Below are 20009 nucleotides of genomic sequence, written 5' to 3'. Positions count from 1 at the left end.
TTGATGGTTTTATTTTTGTTGGCTCTTCTCATACTACATGCTGATTTTTAAAGGAACATACAGTATAACAATAAAATTCGGTCAACAATTATTCACCCTCATGTCATTCCAGACCCATATTACTTTCTTTCTTCTGTGGAACACAAAAGGAGAAGTTTTGCATAATGTCTGTGGTGCTTTTTTCATATACACTGGAAATCAACATGTTGCTTCCGAAAGTTCATGGAGCCTGAAATCAACCCCATCCAGCTGAATTACTGGCAAGTGCCATCCCCCATCAGACGCTGTATGACATGATCACATTTTGCTCTAGTGCTAATGACAACGCGTTGTGCGAGCAACTCCCGAGACCAGAGTTCTGGTTACGTTATCACTTCACTGACGGTTAGGTTAAGGGTTGGGTGTATGGTTAATAAAATAGGCATTCCTGTTGACTGTATTACACACAGGGGTGTAAAAATACTTCGATATTACACAGTGAAAGTATGGATACTGAGTGAAACTTTTACTCATAACTTTTACTTTTTAGCCAAAAACATACTTGAGTGAAAGTAAAAAGTATTCCCATAAAATTTTACTTAAGTATTAAAGTTAGAAGTAACTCACAAGAATGAAATCAACAGAGGAGATTGTGGGTTAGAGGATGTTGTTAAATTTTATTGGTTTATGTCATATTTCTCCTCCAGTGGCATTCGCAACCTGGTCATAAAATAATTTTACAATAACTACATATTTGCTAAATGAGTTATACGTGGCCTGTTGTACGTAACAGCAATTTCCTGGGGGAATAAACACTAGAGGCGCTAAAAAAATGACTTAGTATATATAAGCACTTTTACTATAGCGCATGACTGATTTTAAAGTTTGCATTACATAATCAACTACATTTACAAGCTTGTTCGAGTGTGATCAAATTGCACATTAGCTCAACTGATAGTGTTGCATATTATGTGATGCAAAGGAACGGGGTACAAGTCCTGAAGAGAATGTGAATTTTTGTGTTTCTCACTTCGTCCTCATAGGTTTGAATGAATACTTCACATTCAGTCGGGTGGTCACACGTGGTCTAGTCGTGCAAATATTCGAATGTATCCGAAGCTCAAATCAGATCCGAAATTCTGCCTCTGCAGAAAGTCAGAACTCCACAAAGCTGCCGTACAACACTCATTTGTCAACCTGTCATTTTTCGGATGCAGTGAAAAGGTGGCTTCAGTCCAGTAAGCGAAATAAAATTATTTGGAAAACATTTTTTTAAATGAAATTGTAAGGAGTAAAAAAATTTATTTTTATTTGGAAATGTAATCAAGTACATATATTTAGTTTAAATTGCACTCGAATAAATATAATACTTATTTTTACTCAATTACTTTACACCCCTGATTACATAATTTACAACTAAAAATACAACTCTTTTGGCGCCAGTCTGTGAACATTTCACGTAAACTGCAGCTCACATTCATCAACACTTCCAGTTTTAACCACTGGGGGCAGTGATTCAAATTTCGGTAAGCAAAGACCTATTTCAGCAGCAGAACTTTCGACCTCTCATTAATGAATTCACAGTGCGATCAGAGTACCAAAAAGTGGTCCATATGACCATCATATATTCCTATATATTAAGTCTTCTGAAGCTATACAGCAGCTTTGTGTGAGGAAAAGACAAAAAAGTTGTTATTCCCTGAAAATATTCCCTTTTCACTGTAACTACAGACATAACTTAACATAAATCTAAATAGTTTGTATTCCCTTGCAATAGTTTTGTATGTCCTCGCAATACATTTGCCATGGTTTTACTACAGTAACCATATTTTAACAATTACAGTACACTCTTAGTGAAACCATAGTTATAATACAGGAAAACAAAAACAATAGTAAAAAAGTAAAAGTAACCATGGTTTTAGTATAGCTTAATTTCTCAGTTATTTATGTAACCTCAGTTCCCTGAAACGAAGGGAGTGTCCTTTTATATAACCTAGATGAAACCTTTCTAGAATAATGGCAATTCTAAAATTGGCTATGGTGTTTAAGCCCCACCCTTTCCGGTATAAAAGCGAGCATGCGAACACCATTCCTCAGAATTTTCTGACTGGGAGACAAGAGTGCATCGCTTGCACCTCATAGAAATCATAGTCTGTAGTGCGGCCCGTTTACACAATTTCTTGTTCTCTTCGTCTCAGGGAACCGAGGTTACGTACGTAACTGAGACATTCCCTTACAACTCAGTACACTTGACATTGCATCAGGAAGCTGACACTATGGGGAAGTGAGACCTATCATGCTGCACTAGACAACATAATCCTCCAGAGTGGAAACATGAGGCCACAGTCCTGCGGGATGGCAACCGACATGAGTATGCAGCAAGTGAATGACCCTTATGTTGGGCCAGGATGGGAACACTCAGAATGGATACGCAGTATGAACTAGAGTCATATAGTATGAATTATCCCCTTCACGAACCCAGTCTTGAAGGAAGTTTATTTGTTATGAAAGTGCCTGTGACTTTTGGGAAACACAACGGTCTGAATACAGGCGGTTATGTAAAAACTCATGGAGTTTGGACACACCATTCATCCATGACCATGAAGAGGCCACGCCTCTTTCTGAGTGTGCTTTAACACCAATTGGGCATTTCGCACCCTACGACTTCTAGGGGTGATCGCATCAATGATCCAGTGAGAAAGTCTTTGCATGGAGATGGACATTGCTTTTGTGCATCCTCCATAGCACACAAAGAGCTGGTCTGACACCTGACCGTCTGAATCGGCGGGTGTGCTGTGCTCGCAAAGGTCAAAACAAATGCAAGGACTGTTCCTCATCCAAATTAAATGGAGGAGGGAAAAATCTTGAAGGTGAACCACCTGCACTCTGAAGGGTTTGACAGTGGTTTTTGAAAGACCTGGACCAAAAACTTGAATTGTCAACTGACCGTGTTTGCAAATCACAGACCCATTTTACTGAGGACAAAGCCAGCAGTAATGCCACAGGGGGTAGTGGGGCATATCCATTGTCTTCCCCGTGGTCCACTTTACTGAGGAGAGAGGAATCGCTGTGCGAGCGAGCTGAAATCACACACAATTCAGCATTGTTCAGAGGCTCGAAGGGAGACCCTGCAAGCACATTTAGGACCAAAGACAGGTCCCAAGTCAGGACTGTAGCTGGGCGAGGGGGATTTAGCCCACCCCGCCCCCTTAAGGAATTATGATAAAATCATGTTTGCCTATAGAGGTGCCGACTTCAGGTGCATGATACACAGATAAAGTTGGCACATAAACTTTGAGCATTGACGGAGTGAGCCATGCGTCCAATCACTCTTAAAGAAATGTATGAATTTCAGATATGGGGCAGTTCACTGGGTCTTTGCCATGTGAAAAGCACCAATTAGTGAACACATTCCATTTCAGTGCGTGAAGGCGTCTCGTGGACGGTGCTCTAGCCTGTAAAAATGGTGTTCATAACTGACTGAGCCAATTATGGGTCGTCCACTGTGCTCTGTTCAAATGTCAGATGTGTAGGCTTTACAGCTCTGGCTGGGGATGCCAAATTGTGCCTTGTGTTTGAGAGAGAAGGTCTCTCTTCAGTGGTATTTCCCATGAAGGCCCATCCAGTATTTCTACCATCTCCAGAAACAGGACTGATTGGGCCATTTCGGCACAAATAACAGGACTGTTTTTATGTCCACTCAGACTTTAATGATGTCAGATTGGAGGAGGTGCACCGTGGGTAACACATACTTGCGTTCTGCCGGCCATACGTGGGCCAGCGCATCCTAGTGACTCATATACGCCACTACTGTTGTGTTGTCCGAACGAATCAGAATGGCGTGATTCATGATGTCGGAATGAAAAGCTCTCAAAGCTAGAAGACAGCCAGTAGCTCTAGGTGGTTAACATCCCACACCCGTTTCGCACCTTTCTAGGTGTCGAAAGTCGGCGTCCTTCACACACCGTGCCTTAAACTCTGTTGGATGCATCTGTGGTCAGCACTTTCCTTCTGAAAATTTGACCCAGCATAACACCCTGTTGGTAGGACTGCATTTTACCCAGTTAACTTTAGACCAGATTTTCCAAATGGCAAAGCAGCAAGTCTATGTTTGCTCAGTAGTGCCTCTAATTTGGCTAGTAATAACCAATCCCTGAGGTAATTCAAAACATACACACAGTTCATTTTCAATGGGGCTAGCGCCGCACTGATACATTTCGTGAACGTGCAGGGTACCCTGTCCCCCTGTTTGTGTCGCAACACCAGCCCATCCTGTGTTCGGGCAACAGATTGCAAAGTGCCGGTGAAGCGAGCTGGCTGGCGTACAAACTGAATTGAATGACCATGCTCGATGGTTTTGAACACCCAGTCTGACATGCCCATGAGGACTTGCCACGCATTTGCACAGCAGGACAGCAGGCTTATTATTAAACAACCTCTATTGCGACTGGACAGCTTTGCACCTAAAAGGACGGGGCTTAAACACCATAGCCAATTTTAAAATTTCTGTTATTGTAGAAAGGTTTCAACTAGGTCATATAAAAAGGACACTCCCCGTAGCATCAGCTTCCTGATGCAATGTCAAGTGTACTGAGTTCTAAGGGAACCATGATTAATCTTGTGGTTACTATGGTATTACTACAAATACCATGGTTAAACTATGGTATCTGTAGTAAAACCACAGTAACAACAAAATTATGATTTTTATTACCATTGTTTTTATTTTCCTGTATTATTATTATTATGGTCTCACTATAAATATCATGGTTAAATTATGGTTATTGTAGTAAAACCATGATAAATGTATTGCAAGGAAATGCAAACTATTGCGAAATCCCACCCTGTCTAGAGGGCTCCATAGAAATTACATTTACTGTTGTGCATATTCAAACTTGGCACCTGAAGATGCAATGAGGGCATCATCATACCCTAGGGGGGCACCAGAAACTCCACCGGCTGCCCTTACTCGCATGTTATAAGTTATTCAAGGACCCTGTAGCATTCACGGAACACAGTCGATCGCCTCACACTTGCACTTTCTCATTGATTACCAGGGTAATGCCATGGGACTAAATGATTGATCAGGTTCATATTTCATGATACTGTCATGGTACTCCAAGGTACTTAAACAAATACCCTGGTTTTATTATGACATTTCATAAACTTGGGGTTATCACAGACCATGTAAATAAATAAATACCTGTATTACCATGGTGCTTTTTGTGAGAAATATAACAGAATAGGCTATTATTTGTGATAAAGGAAAATGGAAAAAATTATGTTATCAAGAAAATGGTTAAATACTCAAAAAGCAAAGAAATTCATTAAGTATTTATAATTACTACTCATAAAAAAAAAAAACAATAGTGCTCTTTTTTATCCTTCTGTCCCTATCCCTGTTAAGGTCTGTACACATCACTGAATAAGAATAGTAACAACATTGATATATACATAGAAGTTGGTCTTTCCAGATGAAATGCTATTTTAAAAAGCTTGTCTTTAGTGTTGAAAGCAAGCCTATGGAAATATTCTAGTTTATAATCAAAAGGCTGTGTATACCTACGGTACACTAACGGGTCTTTTTTGGCCGAATGAACAGTTGTTTGGAATTAAGTGTTAAGTGAAAAAACGAAGTCCTGAGTGTTTCAATTCAGTCTAAACCTGATTTACAGAAACACTTGAGATTGAAAATTAAAATCCAGATGTGTGCCCACTACAACAAAATGTATTATTGCAATTTGGAAGAGCTTCAAAACAAGATGGTGGCTGGCTGCACTCCTTTGTTGTTCGAGGGATTGTGCCAGTCTTTAAGTTGCCCTACCATCTCCTCTTTACACAGACAGATGGCTCTGTGTTTGCACTGGGGGCTGCGTCTCCTAGCAACTGGCTTTCTTTCTCCTCAAGTTGAGGAGGAGGCAGTGAAAGTGTATGTCTGTGAAGAGCTGGTGTCACTCAGTGTCTGGGCCAGGCGTTTAGCTCACACTGCTTACTTACAGAGGTTGTTTAAGGTCTGGTGAGTGTATGGGTGAATTATGTCATGCAGAGTTGAATAACCAGCCCTCCAGGAGTTGATAGATGATTGTCTAAGCAGGAAGCGCGATGATGACCATCTACAGAGTGAACATACACACTGGTTTTCCTCAATAATTGTATTCTCCTGTTCCGAGTCCTCTTCTGAACCTCCAGTCGTAAAAGATAAGATTTAACACAGCATGTCTCGTCTCTACAGTCTCTCAGCACAGTGATTAAACAGAACAAGGAGGATTAGACACAGAGAAATGAATTCAAGGCACATTTTCAGGAAAATGAATGTGACCGTGGCATCATTTTTGCAAAATGATATTACTTGGTTCCTTAAACGTATCGTGGCAGTTCCTTTGGTGAAATGTCGACTGTGTGGCTCTGAGTAAAATTTTCTCAGAAAGAGATGGTGTGTTAAAGGTTATTGGTCCTATGAGTTTTAAAGGTGTCATGAACTGCCTTTTTTATTTTGTACTGTTTCCGAGGTCCACTTATGTCATCAAGAGTTTTACATAAAAAAGATCATAATTTAGAAGTAATAGGCTATATTCTGTCCTGCTTTGACCCCCTCATCGGAACACACTGTTTGAATAGTCATGGCGGATCGGAAGTAAACGTCCACTTATATGATTGGCTAACAGTTTAGCATATTTAAAAATTTGTTTTTCCACAACTTGGCAATGCACAGTGTCTTGTTGTCTTCGGAGCTATCTTTATTGTTTGTTTCTGCGTAGACCTACATTTGCCTCTCTCGTTATTTACCTACTACATGCGTGAATTGGTGGGCGGGGCTAAACTGGCAGTGATGTAGAAGCAGGCGTTGATCTTCTTCTGCAGAGGCGGTGTTTAGCCACACTATTACGTAATAAAGTGGCACATTCCACATCCTGTCTTTTTGGCATATGACAAAAATGTATATGACAATGTATATGACAAAAGATCAAGGGAATTTTGATTTCTCAGTTCATGACCCCTTTAAAGCAACAAAACCTATTTCCCTACCCTAAACCTAACCAACAGTGTCACAAAAGCAACTGAGAGATAAAAAAAAAAAATGATTGCTGAAACAACTACATAATTAGGTGTGGCTTCTAAGACACTTCATGGCTCACGTGTTGACTCATGCTCATTTGAACTCACACCTCAATTCTTTGTGTTGAGCCACTGCGCAATTTGATCAAGTCAAGTCAAGTGGTTTTTATTGTCGTTTCAACCATATACAGTTAGTGCAGTACACAGCAAAACGAGACAACGTTCCTCCAGGACCATGGTGCTACATAAAAACAACAAAGGACCAACACAGGACCACATGAGACAACACAACGAAATAAAATACCTATATAAAAAACCTATATATACCTATATAAAGTGCACGTGCAAACATGTGCAAAAAGTACGGGACAGTACAACAAATTTCTGACAATGAACAGGACAATAGACAGTGCAGCGCCGACCAGTACTCAGTAGTGCAAAAAGATGACAGTTTCTAAAAATGTAAACATAACATACTATGAGATAGTGTTCTATGCACATAGCAGTTATTGAGGTAGCAGACAGTTATAAAGTGACAGTAATTAAAGTGCAACTCAGGACACGTGTGTGTCAAACCAGTCTCTGAGTATTGAGGAGTCTGATGGCTTGGGGGAAGAAGCTGTTACACAGTCTGGCCGTGAGGGCCCGAATGCTTCGGCACCTCTTGCCAGACGGGAGCAGGGTAAAGAGTTTGTGTGAGGGGTGTGTGGGGTCGTCCACAATGCTGGTTGCTTTGCGGATACAGTGTTTTTTGTAAATGTCTTTGATGGAGGGAAGAGAGACCCCAATGATCTTCTCAGCTGTCCTCACTATCCTCTGCAGGGCTTTGCGGTCCGAAACGGTGCAAGTCCCAAACCAGGCAATGATGCAGCTGCTCAGGATGCTCTCAATAGTCCCTCTATAGAATGTAGTGAGGATGGGGGTTGGGAAATGTGCTTTCCTCAGCCTTCGAAGAAAGTAGAGACGCTGCTGGGCTTTCTTGGTGATAGAGCTGGTATTGAGGGACCAGGTGAGGTTCTCCACCAAGTGAACACCAAGGAATTTGGTGCTTTTGACGATCTCCACAGAGGAGCCGTCGATGTTCAGCGGAGTGTGTTCACCTTGTGCTCTCCTGAAGTCAACAACCATCTCTTTTGTTTTGTCGACATTCAGGGACAGGTTGTTGGCTCTACACCAGTTCGTCAGCCGCTGCACCTCCTCTCTGTATGCTGACTCGTCGTTCTTGCTGATGAGACCCACCACGGTCGTGTCATCGGCGAACTTGATGATGTGATTCGAGCTGTGCATTGCTGCACAGTCGTGAGTCAGCAGAGTGAACAGCAGTGGACTGAGCACACAGCCCAGGGGGGCCCCAGTGCTCAGTGTGGTGGTGGTGGAGATGCTGTTCCCGATCCGGACTGACTGAGGTCTCCCAGTCAGGAAGTCCAGGATCCAGTTGCAGAGGGAGGTGTCCAGGCCCAGCAGGTTCAGCTTTCCAATCAGGTGCTGGGGAATGATTGTGTTGAATGCTGAGCTGAAATTTATGAACAGCATTCGAACGTATGAGTCCTTATTGTCTAGGTGGGTGAGGGCCAGATGGAGGGTTGTGGTGATGGCATCGTCCGCTGAACGGTTTGAACGATCACGCAAACTTCAGTGGGTCTAGTGAGGGGGCAGCTGGGTCTTAATCTGCCTCATGACGAGCCTCTCGAAGCACTTCATGATGATGGGTGTAAGTCGCGACGGGACGGTAGTCGTTGAGGCAGGACACTGAAGACTTCTTTGGCATGGGGATGATGGTGGTGGCCTTGAAGCACGTTGGAACGACGGCGCTGCTCAGAGAGATGTTGAAGATGTCGGTAAGAACATCTACTAGCTGGTCTGCACATCCTCGGAGCACTCTGCCAGGAATGTTGTCTGGTCCAGCAGCCTTCCGTGGGTTGACTCTACGTAGAGTTTTCCTCACATCTGCCGTGGTAAGACAGAGCACCTGGTCGTTGGGAGGAGGGGTGGACTTCCTCGCAACCACGTTGTTCTGTGCTTCAAACCGAGCGTAGAAGTCGTTCGGCGCATCTGGAAGGGAGGCATCTTTGTCACAGGCAACTGATGTTGTCCTGTAGTTGGTGATGGCCTGGATGCCCTGCCACATGCGCCGCGTGTCACCGCTGTCCTGGAAGTGACTGTGGATTCTCTGGGCGTGCAGCGCTTTGCCTCTCTGATTGCCCGTGACAGTTTGGCCCTAGCTGTTCTTAGGGCTGCCTTATAGCCTGCTCTGAAGGCGGAGTCTCGGGACCTCAGCAGCGTGCGCACCTCCGCAGTCATCCACGGCTTCTGGTTGGAGTGTGTGGTGATGGTCTTGGAGAAAGTGACATCATCAATGCACTTGCTGATGTAGCTGGTCACTGATGCTGTGTATTCCTCCAAGTTGGTAGAATCGCCATATGTTGCAGCCTCCCTGAACATGTGCCAGTCAGTACACTCAAAACAGTCCTGAAGAGCAGAGATGGCTCCTGCTGGCCAGGTTTTCACCTGCTTCTGAAGCGGTTTTGTGCGTTTTGTGCGGTTATGCAAACAGTGGTGAATTCCCGTGGTAGATAAAAAGGTCTGCATCTAACAGTCACAAGCTCCAACAGCGATGAACAGTAACTAGAGACTAGCATAGAGTTCTTGCACCATTCCGTGTTGATGTAAACACACAAGCCACCACCGCGAGTCTTACCGCAGAGAAAATCATGCTCAAACAAGCTTGTAAATGTAATTGGCTATGTAATGGGAACTTTAAAGGGGTCATGACATGAGGAATAAAATGTACCTTGATCTTTTTACATATAAGAGGTCATTGTATAAAAAAACATACTGTAAGTTTCAGAACTCACATCTTCCTCCTTACTGAAAAAAGAGCATTTGTTGAAACCAAGCTGCCAAAACAACTTATTTTGCATTTCCTCCACACTGTGATGTCACAGTGTTGGTAGACATTTGCAGCTGACCTAGATTGAGTCAGAGGGATAAACAGAGCAGACGCACGCAAAAACACGTTCAGTGTGAATTCATATGTTTGGCTTTGTCTGTGAGTGACAGCGTGTGAGCTAAACAAGTTAGATAGGCCTGTTTATTTTCTCATAAATTACAACCCCAATCCCAAAGTCATATTTGAAAAACCTGACCTGAACCGGACCAAAACCCCTGAGGTTTCTTGGGTCCCGGCAGGCCCAGGTCAGGTTGTAAAACTCTAATCTGACCACCTCCACAACAACACATCAAAGCCTATTTTATCACTTCCGTAGCCCCGCCCAGTAGCAGTGAGATGGCAAGAAGAGAGCAAGTCAGTCAAGAGCAGAGAGCCAATCATAACAGTGGGTGTTTAACGTCTTAAAGGAGAAGCAGCACTAAAACCGACATTTCTGATAGAGGGTCAGAATCAGGGTGGGAAATTATCATGTTTTACAAATATGTGACTTTTTTTGTGCAAAAAACTTTACCAAAATTATAAGAGAACCTTATGGAACATATTAAAATAATTTTGAAAAAAAGGCATGTCATGACCCCTTTAAAATCTATCGCCTATAGGTCTAATGCGCTATATTAAAGGTGATTAAATAAGGAATAGGGCGAAAAGTGTTTATTAACTGAAAATGAATAAAACTCATTGTTTTTGTACCTCTAGTGTTCAATTCACCAGATGTAAAAATACATAATTATTGTAACTGAATCAGTGAAACTGGATTGGGTAATTGTGCAACAAGAATTAGTTCACCCGAACATGAATTCTGTTATCATATTCATGTAGACTCTCTCTTCCATACTTAAGCTGTCAAGCTCCAAAATTTACCAAAAGCAGCATAACAGTAGTCTATATAACTTGTGTGCCATATTTCAAGTCTTCTGAACCCATACGATATAGCGAGTAATACGGACTGCTGTTATGGTACTTCTGTTTATTTTATAGAGCAAACATCTTTTGTTTTACATGAAAGCAAGATACTCATACGGTTGAGTAAATCACAGAATTCTATTTTGGGGTGAACTATTCCTTGAATGAATTCAGGGGAAGGTAAGACAATAGATTCTGTGAGCAGCACGCAAAGAGGCAGAGGTGCCGGTAGAGGTGCCGTATCCATTTGTTGGATGGTAAGTATCTGGGGAGGTAATGAGTCAGCAGAAAATCAAGAAACAAAGAACACTGAGTGCACTCAAGTTCCTGAAACACCAGGCTGCAGCAAGGAATGAATGCGTGTCAAACGGATCGAGTTCGGTGTATTGGCTAGTGGAAGTGCAGTCCTCAGGGAGAACAGTCTTTTTTTTTGGCCAATGATCTCACATCTGCAGCTCCCTCCTTTATTTATCAGCCAAGATTTTATGTAAAGTTTACCCTTGACCGAGAGACTGTGGGCTAAAGCAAACCCTTAAAGTAATAGTTCGCCCAAAAATGACAATTCTGTCACCATTTGCTCACCCTCATGTCTTTCGAAATCTGCATGCCTTGGTGTTATTTATAGAATAATGTTTAATATATTCTTTTCCATTCAGTAAAAATTAATGGTGACTACATCTGTCAGGCATGACTTTCAGTGAATGAATAACTTAAATTTGAGTGAATTTCAATGATGACGTCAAACATAATTGGTTCATGATGTCTTGTGACCGATGGTGAAACGTTTGAGCGTGTGAATCGAATGAAGGCACAAATTAGATTTGAAAGCTGTGGCACAGGGGAACATTTTCTGCAAATAATGCTTACATTTTGGTCTGTACCTCACACAATGCTATCATATAGCTTCAGAAGACTTGGAATATAGTGCACAAGTCATGTTTGGAGTACTTTTATGCCAATCTTTGTCATTTTTTGATCCCCAGGCACTTGCATTGTTTGGAAGAGAGCAGCATAAACATTTTTCAGAACTGCTCCATTTGTGAGTAAATGGTTTCAAAGTGGTCATATTTTTGTGATCTACCCCTTTAAGATGGCAAAGCTTGGCACAGTCTGTGAGACCTTAACGGTAGTTTCACTGTTTTGAAGTGACAGTCCATCCCCACCCTTCCTCTTTCAACAGAGACGACATTCATGAGCGTCTTTCCAGAAGCAGTCCTTTATCCTCAACTTGGTGTTCAGCCCTCGTGGTGAAGAGAGGAGGTACGGCTCTCTGTAACCTGATGAGTGTTAGCTGCAGAGGCTAAAAATAGCAGATCTGTGAGTCAAAACTCTGCAGTAAAGACTGACTCAGAGACAGATTCACCCAGACTGCTGCACTGACACAATGAACTGAGAATGCACAGAAGAAATACAAAGACTGGCACAAGGAGTGCATGGGGCATAATGTTCATTCTCCAAAACATGCTTGTTAATGAAAAACACGGGATGTGCTTAAGTTATTATGTTCCGTTTCAATGCCATCTACATTTCACTGCAGCAAATATTTAAAAAATATCTGTTGTAAACAAGCCCACTGGGATACATAGTTTTCAACAGCACTGATCTATATTTTTCCAATTGGATAAATGATTGTGGTAATCTCTGCATTTGTTTAAGATTATACAGATTGATTTATTCCTGTGGTTTATATTTAGGCCCAGAATGTGTGCTGTGTATGTGGAATACTCTTGTGGTATTATGGAGGCATGTCACAGTTAAACATTTATGTGTATATTTAACACTATGGGATTTGAATGTATCACAGCACACAAAACATGTAATATAAAAAGGACATAATTTATATAATGAAATACATTTGTAGTAACATAAATAGACCTATAACTAAACAAAAAGTAGTACACATGAATATGTGGGTCACAGTGCATACATGACATAGTAAACATTTGTAAACTGGAAAGACTGACGGATGGATAAATGGATCCAAACCCACTTCAAGGTTCTGGCATATTACAATCAACAGTGTTCTGCTGCTCAAAATAGTGTACAACAATATTTAAAGACTGGCATGAGCACTGCAAGATCCTGTTTATGTAACCCTGGGTCACAGTAGTCTCACAGAGACTGAAGCCAGACTTTAGATTATCATCATATATGGTCCATGAACAGTCAATGGGTGCCTGTCTTGACACGTGGGTCACAGTCACACTTGCTTAAAGCAATAGTTCACCCAAAAATGAAAATTCTCTCATCATTTACTCGCACTCATGCCATCTCAAATGTGTTTTTCTTACTCTCTTCTGCAGAACACAAACAAAGATTTTTAGAAGAATATTTCAGCTCTGAAGGTCCATACAATGCAAGTGAATGGTGACCCAAATTTTGAAGTTAAAAAAAAGTACATAAAGGCAGTATAAAAGTCATCCATGCAACTCCAGTGTTTTAATCTGTTTTTAAAAGCGATATGATAGGTGTGGGTGAGAAAGAGATCAAACTTTAAGTCCCTTTTAACTGCACAATCACCTTTGACCAGCCCTGACCAGTAGGTGGCGATAAGCACGAAGAATGTGAATTGTCAAAAACCATAAGAATGTTAGTGAAAGTGAAATTGGGGATTTATAGTAAAAAGGACTTCATTATTATCTGTTTTTATCATATCGCTTCTTGAAAATTGCTTACTTCAATGTTTTAATCATTGCCAAAATGTATTAAATATCTTGACACTTTATTCAAAACATGTCAGAAAGGGAAAGGAATCCGGACATCTAGGTTAAGTCCCGTTTTTAGTTTTTTTTATTCTGCATTTTTCTGCAATGTTTTAGATACGTTTCTACACTTTGTTTCTATTTGAGTTATATTAGATTCATTTAGTTCAATTTCATGCAATGACCATCAGTAAGACCAACAGTTAAAAACAGTTGTGCTGCTTAATGATATATGGACATCCCAGTAAAGTATCCTTTTCAATTGCTGAAGTATTGAGTACACTTGCATCTCTTACAAGTCACTTTATCCATGCAAGTCAAATTCTAGTTTTTAAAATGGCCAAAAAGAAACTAATCATTAGAAATTAATCCGTCTATTGTTCTTTTGAGAGATAAAGGCTATGGCATCACTGTCTTGAAAGAAGAAATAAAACTGGATCTAACCAGGTTAGAGAGAAGTGGATGGATAAGATGTACAACAACAAGAGGACAAGTACATTAGAGTATCTAGTTTGAGAAATAGTCCCTTCACAGGTCCTAAACAGGCAGCTGCACTGACCAGTACATACTGAACACCAGTGAAGATAAAGCTGTTGACATTTCAAAGAACAAGCCACATCTGAAACTGGTAAATAAATATAAAATGGTATAATGTGCAAAATAATTTCAAATATTGAGTGGGAAATGATTATTAAGGTGATAATGAGTATTATGGATGGCTCACCAAGGACGACTCAAAGTTTGAGGTGTTCAGCTGTTGTTAGAAAAGTTTGGTTGGTAAATATGCAAGAAGTGCCCTGCAAGCCATTTACATCTTTGGGAAGTGCTGCATATCCTTGCAGCATTTATTAAAATAGAAATAGTCAATTTTAGCATAATAAACATCTTTATTGTAATTCCTAATCAATTTAAAGCATCCCCAGTGAACGAAATGATTATTTTCTTTCACAAACCTAAACATGTCATATTGTTTCCAAACTGTCAGGATTAAACCATTTCTGCCATCAACAACCATGTCATTGTTCTTTGGAGAAGAAAGTGGATATTGCTGTTAAGGACTTCTCAAAAGATCCAATTAAGGCCCAATTGCATTTATGTAAAATCCACAACCAATGTTGTCCAATAGATGGCATGATTTCAACGCAATGTGTACTCTTTTGTAAAAAGTTCAACTCACCATATACCATCAGTAACATACTGTAGTTTTAATGACATTACATTGAACAACTAATTTAAATGAGTTGAAATATGTATTTTTAGAGACGCCTCGTTTCTTGTTGAAGAACACTTAATGGATGCCGTTTAGCCAGTCTTCTAAAGATTAATGACTAATCAAGGGTTCATACAGTAAAACATTTCACAATTAATGTAGCTCATCATAAGGTATTCTATCTTTAGAGATAGATCATATAACATATCATTGATTTGGGTTGCGTAGTAATCTGGATTATGATCATTTACGTCCAATGACAAGAGTTAGTTATAAATATGTAAAGGATAAGAAAAAGAGTCATGTAAAGGAGTTCTCACCTCCTATAATGAACAAATCCTGCATTCAAATCACTTGTGGAGGATGTAAAAAAAGGCTATAAGCATTAACGTCCTAAAAAGCTGATGGAAATGGACCCCTGCATAATTATTTTCTCTTCATATTTTATTCTGTTTTTTTACATAATGGGAAAAAGTAATCAAAAGCCCACTATCCCCAGATTTTATCTTTGCATGTTTCACATCATTCTTGAAAGTAAAACACAAAAACAGCTCTTGTCAATTGGCCTCAAATCTAGTACATTTTTATGTCAAGGAAAGTTATAATGAAGTGTCGGACTACACAACATAAGATGCGAGCTTCCCTGACCCGTATGATCTAGGTGTGTAATACAGTATTTAGTGACCTCTGGTAGGACAAACTTCAACGTCAACACTGGATTTAGGGAGGTTCAGTCTTTTTTGTTTCTACAGCTAAATTACTTCAGTGTTACAAAACAGAATAACTCCCCAAATGCTAAATCTGAATTACACCACATTGCATTTAAATATTTCCCCATCGGGCTTCCAAAACCCACGGCACTAGAACAGACCAGACCAGACCAGACCAAAAACAATAAATAAATTAAAACAAATTTTAAGTTTCCCAGCCTGGCTAGTTTCCCAGCCAGGCTGGGAAACTAGCTGGACCATCTTAAACCATCTATGACCAGCAAACCAGCTTTGGCCGGCTTTAAATATGAAATGTGAGCATTGCTTCATTATCAAAAGACAAAATAACCACCAATTATTTCAATGAGTGAAATATTTATTTAAAAACTGAAAAAACAACAACAACAGTTTTAGTATATATCATACAAAGATATCTTCCAAAATGTTATTGAGCATTTTTGTTTTTACATGAACAAAAGTGAGAGGCAGTTGAGTGGCTGGCTGAGCTGGTAAGACAAGACAACCAAATCTAACCAGTGAAATAAACCAAAACCGGATGTTTTAACACTCCAAAAACAAAACAGAAATTAAATACCCAAGGAACTTAAAGTAAATGTTCACCCAGAAATGAAGATTCAGTCATCATTTACATTTACCCATTTGACGGACTTTAATTCGTGCAACACAAAAGATGTCAGACCAAATGTTAGCCTCATTCACGATCATTGTATGGAGAAAACAAATGCAAGGAATGTTAATGAAGGTGTGTAAATGATGACAGAATTGCCATGTTAGCATGAACTATCCCTTTAACTTAGCCAAAGCAGTGCAACTTGTGAAAAAATACAAGGGTATTAAGATAACAACATAAGGGATATACAGTATATCATATCTCAGTCACACAGCATTCACTCACAGAAACGCATATTCACACTGCCATTACAGACATTATATTAGGATTAGAGTACACAAACACTCGTGGTTTACCCAAGTCATGTTCAAACTGAGTCAATTGGACCAGAAAGGGAGCATTTTGCTTTCTGCATTGTGGAGAAGTTGAGGTAACCATTGTTTGTAGATGACTACAAGACTGTAAGTCCCTGTGCCTGAGCCCTGGGTAGAGCTGTGCTGCTGGTAGACAGTTGTGGTCTACAAGGCTATGTGGTCTACATTGCAATAACAGAGGCTCAAACTTTGGACAGACCTTTCTTGAACGGTTCACATGTTGGCTTACTCGACACATCTCCATTTTGGGAGTGGGGTTTCCCACATAAATTGTCAAGAAATGCCCTGGTTTTGTTTGTTTTTTTACACTAAAAATCAAAAGAAAAAAAAAAGTATTGAAAACCAATAAGATTTCTTTAAATTGTGACATTATTTTCATGACAATTAAGCACCCCCCTTTTCTCCAACTGTCAGGATTCTACTGTAATATGTAAAAAATATTATTTACATTATAAAGAATATTTGTAATGTACAATAGTAAATATTTCATTGTAGCATTTGTTGTATTGAACTTCATTTATCCAAACTGTAATTAAAATAGAAGGGGGAAAAAAAACAGGATGATATTCATTAGTTTTTAAATTATTTTGTTAACTTTTATTAATAATTATTATATATTTTTTTATAAAATCTAACAAATAAAAAAGCCAAAAAATTAAATAAATACATTTATAAAATCAATCCATTGTTTCCAAACAGGATGATTTGTGCGATTTGTTTTGTTTGCATTACAGTAATGAGAATTTAAGAGAAAAATATGCCTAATTGTCATGGAAATAATGTGTCATTACAACTCTTTATTGTTCTAAATACAGTCTTTTTAAGCAAAATAAAATGTCAACATTATTCGTATTTTTTAATTTTAGAGTAAAATATGACCCTCACATTTCTTTTGAAAGATGTACTCTTTTAAAGATCCACAAAGTTGTAAAATAGCGTTCTGAAAGCTCCCACAAACAAACCAAACAGAGGCTGGCGCAAGGATGGCAACATCTGTTCTCACGTAAAACACAGTTCTCTAGTGAATTCATCACGATCTCAGCATCACTTTGCAATACCAAACTATAACTTAAAAAACACTGCCTGATGCTACTCGCATCAAGACTTTAAAGGTCTTTTGAGGGAATGTGATCCTTTGACCCTTTTTCCCTTTGGAAGGCACGGACGTCTTTCCTCACCTCAGTGCGAAGGGGTGTGTGTATGTGACGCCAGAAGACGACAGGAATGAACAGATACTGGTAGTTATTAAACAGTTCCTTCACCATAAAATGAAAATTCAGAGATAATTTATTCACCCTCATGTAGTTCCAAACCTGTTTTACTTACGTCAGCACATACAAAATTTGGAAGAATATTGACCTTATTTTTTGGTGCCTTACATTTTGCCTAACAGCTCCTTTTGTGTTTTACAGAAGAAGAAAAAAACAAGTCATACGGATTTGGAACAACATGAGGGTGAGTAAATGGTGACAGAATTGTCATTTTTGCCTGAACTATCCCTTAAAAAGCACTTTTCTCAAGTGTAAACCGAGCGGGACTGGGAAACTGGTCACACTAATTTTCAATATATGTGCTGAGGACACCATGACCTAAACAGAGCTATTTAAAAAAACAACGAACTCTAGCCTGACATGAGGTCACAAAAACAGTCTGTTCAATTTTCAGTCATGGACTTGAAGTTCATGAAATGCTTCATTATACAATTGAACCTAAAGATCATACAGAAGACAAAATATTGCGAACTTTGCCTCGTGTCTTTTCCTCAAAAGAACATGCTTGAATAGTAAAAAGCCGGTGGATTAAATCTATTTGGGTTTCCTTTCCAAAATGAATGCCTCGGGAACATAATCCAAGGAAAACAGAAAATATAATACCATCAAAAATACAAATTCATCCAGACGAAGTGAGTCATACAGAGTTCAGATGAGCTCTCAAAAAGTTGCTAGTGTTTTCGTGTGTTAGTCCACAGTGGGTCATCATCTATAAATGTCCAACACTGTCCCTTTTAGTCCATAGTTCAGACGTCTGCTAGGGGAAGACTAGGGAAGGCCGTGCCCAGGCGAGAGTCCCTGTTTGGGGTGAGTCTATGCGACGGCAGCCACCTCTCACTGGAGGTCGGACTGACGCAGAAGAATGGGTTCGAGAGGTGGAAGTCACACGTTTCTGCTCTTTGTAAAGTTGATTCTGGAAGGGTCACAGTACAGTGTCATCATCTACTGCATATGGTGTGACACGTCTTTGTGCAATTCATCATGGGATGTGTGGTCTCAGGCAGAGACGGGATTGTTCTGAATGGTTGGAGGGGGGAAGGAGGGGTAGATTCTCTGCACCCAGTTGTTCCATGTTGGGAGGAAGAGGAAATAAAATCCTCAAGACAGTACAGCAAGACTGCACTCCCCTCTCTGTCCACACATTCCACAATCCATTTCCATCTTTCTTTTCCTCCACTCCCTCCACTTTATCACACAATGCTGTGACAATCTTTATCTACTGATTCCACAGGCAAGAGAGGGAAATTTAGAAAAAAAGCACCTTTTATTTGGCTTTAATATATAATACAAGAAAAAGAGTTAAAAGTACAATTAAAAGGGAGAGGGGAAATATATTGAGTGTATATAAAGATGTTAAGAGCCCAGTCTGTAGGACTGTTGCACAGAAAACAAGTCTCAACCCGTTCCTGTGGAAAAAAGAAAAGTGAGAATTACGAGAGCATACACGCATCCACTAATTAGCTAAATCCTTCATTGCCAGATCCTAAAAATGTCCTCCCGCCCTGCTTGCTAGGGAATAGGTATGTTCAAAACAACATATGTCCAAGATCAAATGTCTCTTTTAAAATGAAATAGCACAATGTCCATTGCCCTGGGCAAATAGCACAGAGTTTTGTTAATAAAGCGCAATCTATAATGAGCCTAATTTACATACAAAGGAGGCATATTTGCACTGAAGGGAATGAAAATGACTTAATTTAGATACTTAAGATGCAACGCTATTTTAGCACTGATTGCCCTTGCTAAAACAAGATTGCTGGGGTTAGTGAATAAGGATTGTTCATGCAAAAGTGTCTCAAATGTTCAGTGAACAATGCTCATGATGGGGCATTCACAAAATGGCTCGAGATGCAGTCTTTATAAATGTTTATGGTTGTAGCTATGCTTAACACTACTGATAGTGTAGTAAAACCCTACCGTAATTTCCGGACTATAAGCCGCAACTTTTTTCCCACGCTTTGAACCTCGCGGCTTAAACAACGATGCGGCTAATATATGGATTTTTCCCGCTTTCAAATTTTATTTAAAAAAAAAAAAAACATTCTGTGACGTGCTCAGTTTTTCGGCGGCATGAAGCTTTCATTAGACCAATGAAATTGCTGAACGGGTTAAGGTCAAACAACTTTTTTGTTTACGGTTTAGATTAAATCGAGCGCGCTCAAACTTCCCATCATTCTGATTATGGTAGTCATTTTGTCACCCTCAAGACACGGAGAAATGTATATG

At 39.9% G+C, this 20009-nt stretch overlaps 1 protein-coding gene across 1 annotated transcript in view; it reads right to left on the bottom strand.

Moving 5' to 3' along the window:
• Positions 1–15874: 15874 nt before the first annotated feature.
• hip1 (huntingtin interacting protein 1) overlaps positions 15875–20009 on the bottom strand; it is a 90370-nt gene continuing 86235 nt past the window's right edge. Inside the window, exon 31 of the mRNA XM_052109723.1 lies at positions 15875–19189. Coding sequence (XP_051965683.1) covers positions 19179–19189 — 11 coding nt within the window. The 3' untranslated portion in view covers positions 15875–19178. The remainder of the gene's footprint in view (positions 19190–20009) is intronic.

The sequence above is a fragment of the Xyrauchen texanus genome, chromosome 38 (assembly GCF_025860055.1).
Source record: "Xyrauchen texanus isolate HMW12.3.18 chromosome 38, RBS_HiC_50CHRs, whole genome shotgun sequence".
NCBI classification, from domain to species: domain Eukaryota; kingdom Metazoa; phylum Chordata; class Actinopteri; order Cypriniformes; family Catostomidae; genus Xyrauchen; species Xyrauchen texanus.
Note: the sequence above shows the minus strand (reverse complement) of the source record. Positions and strands in the feature narration are given on the sequence as shown.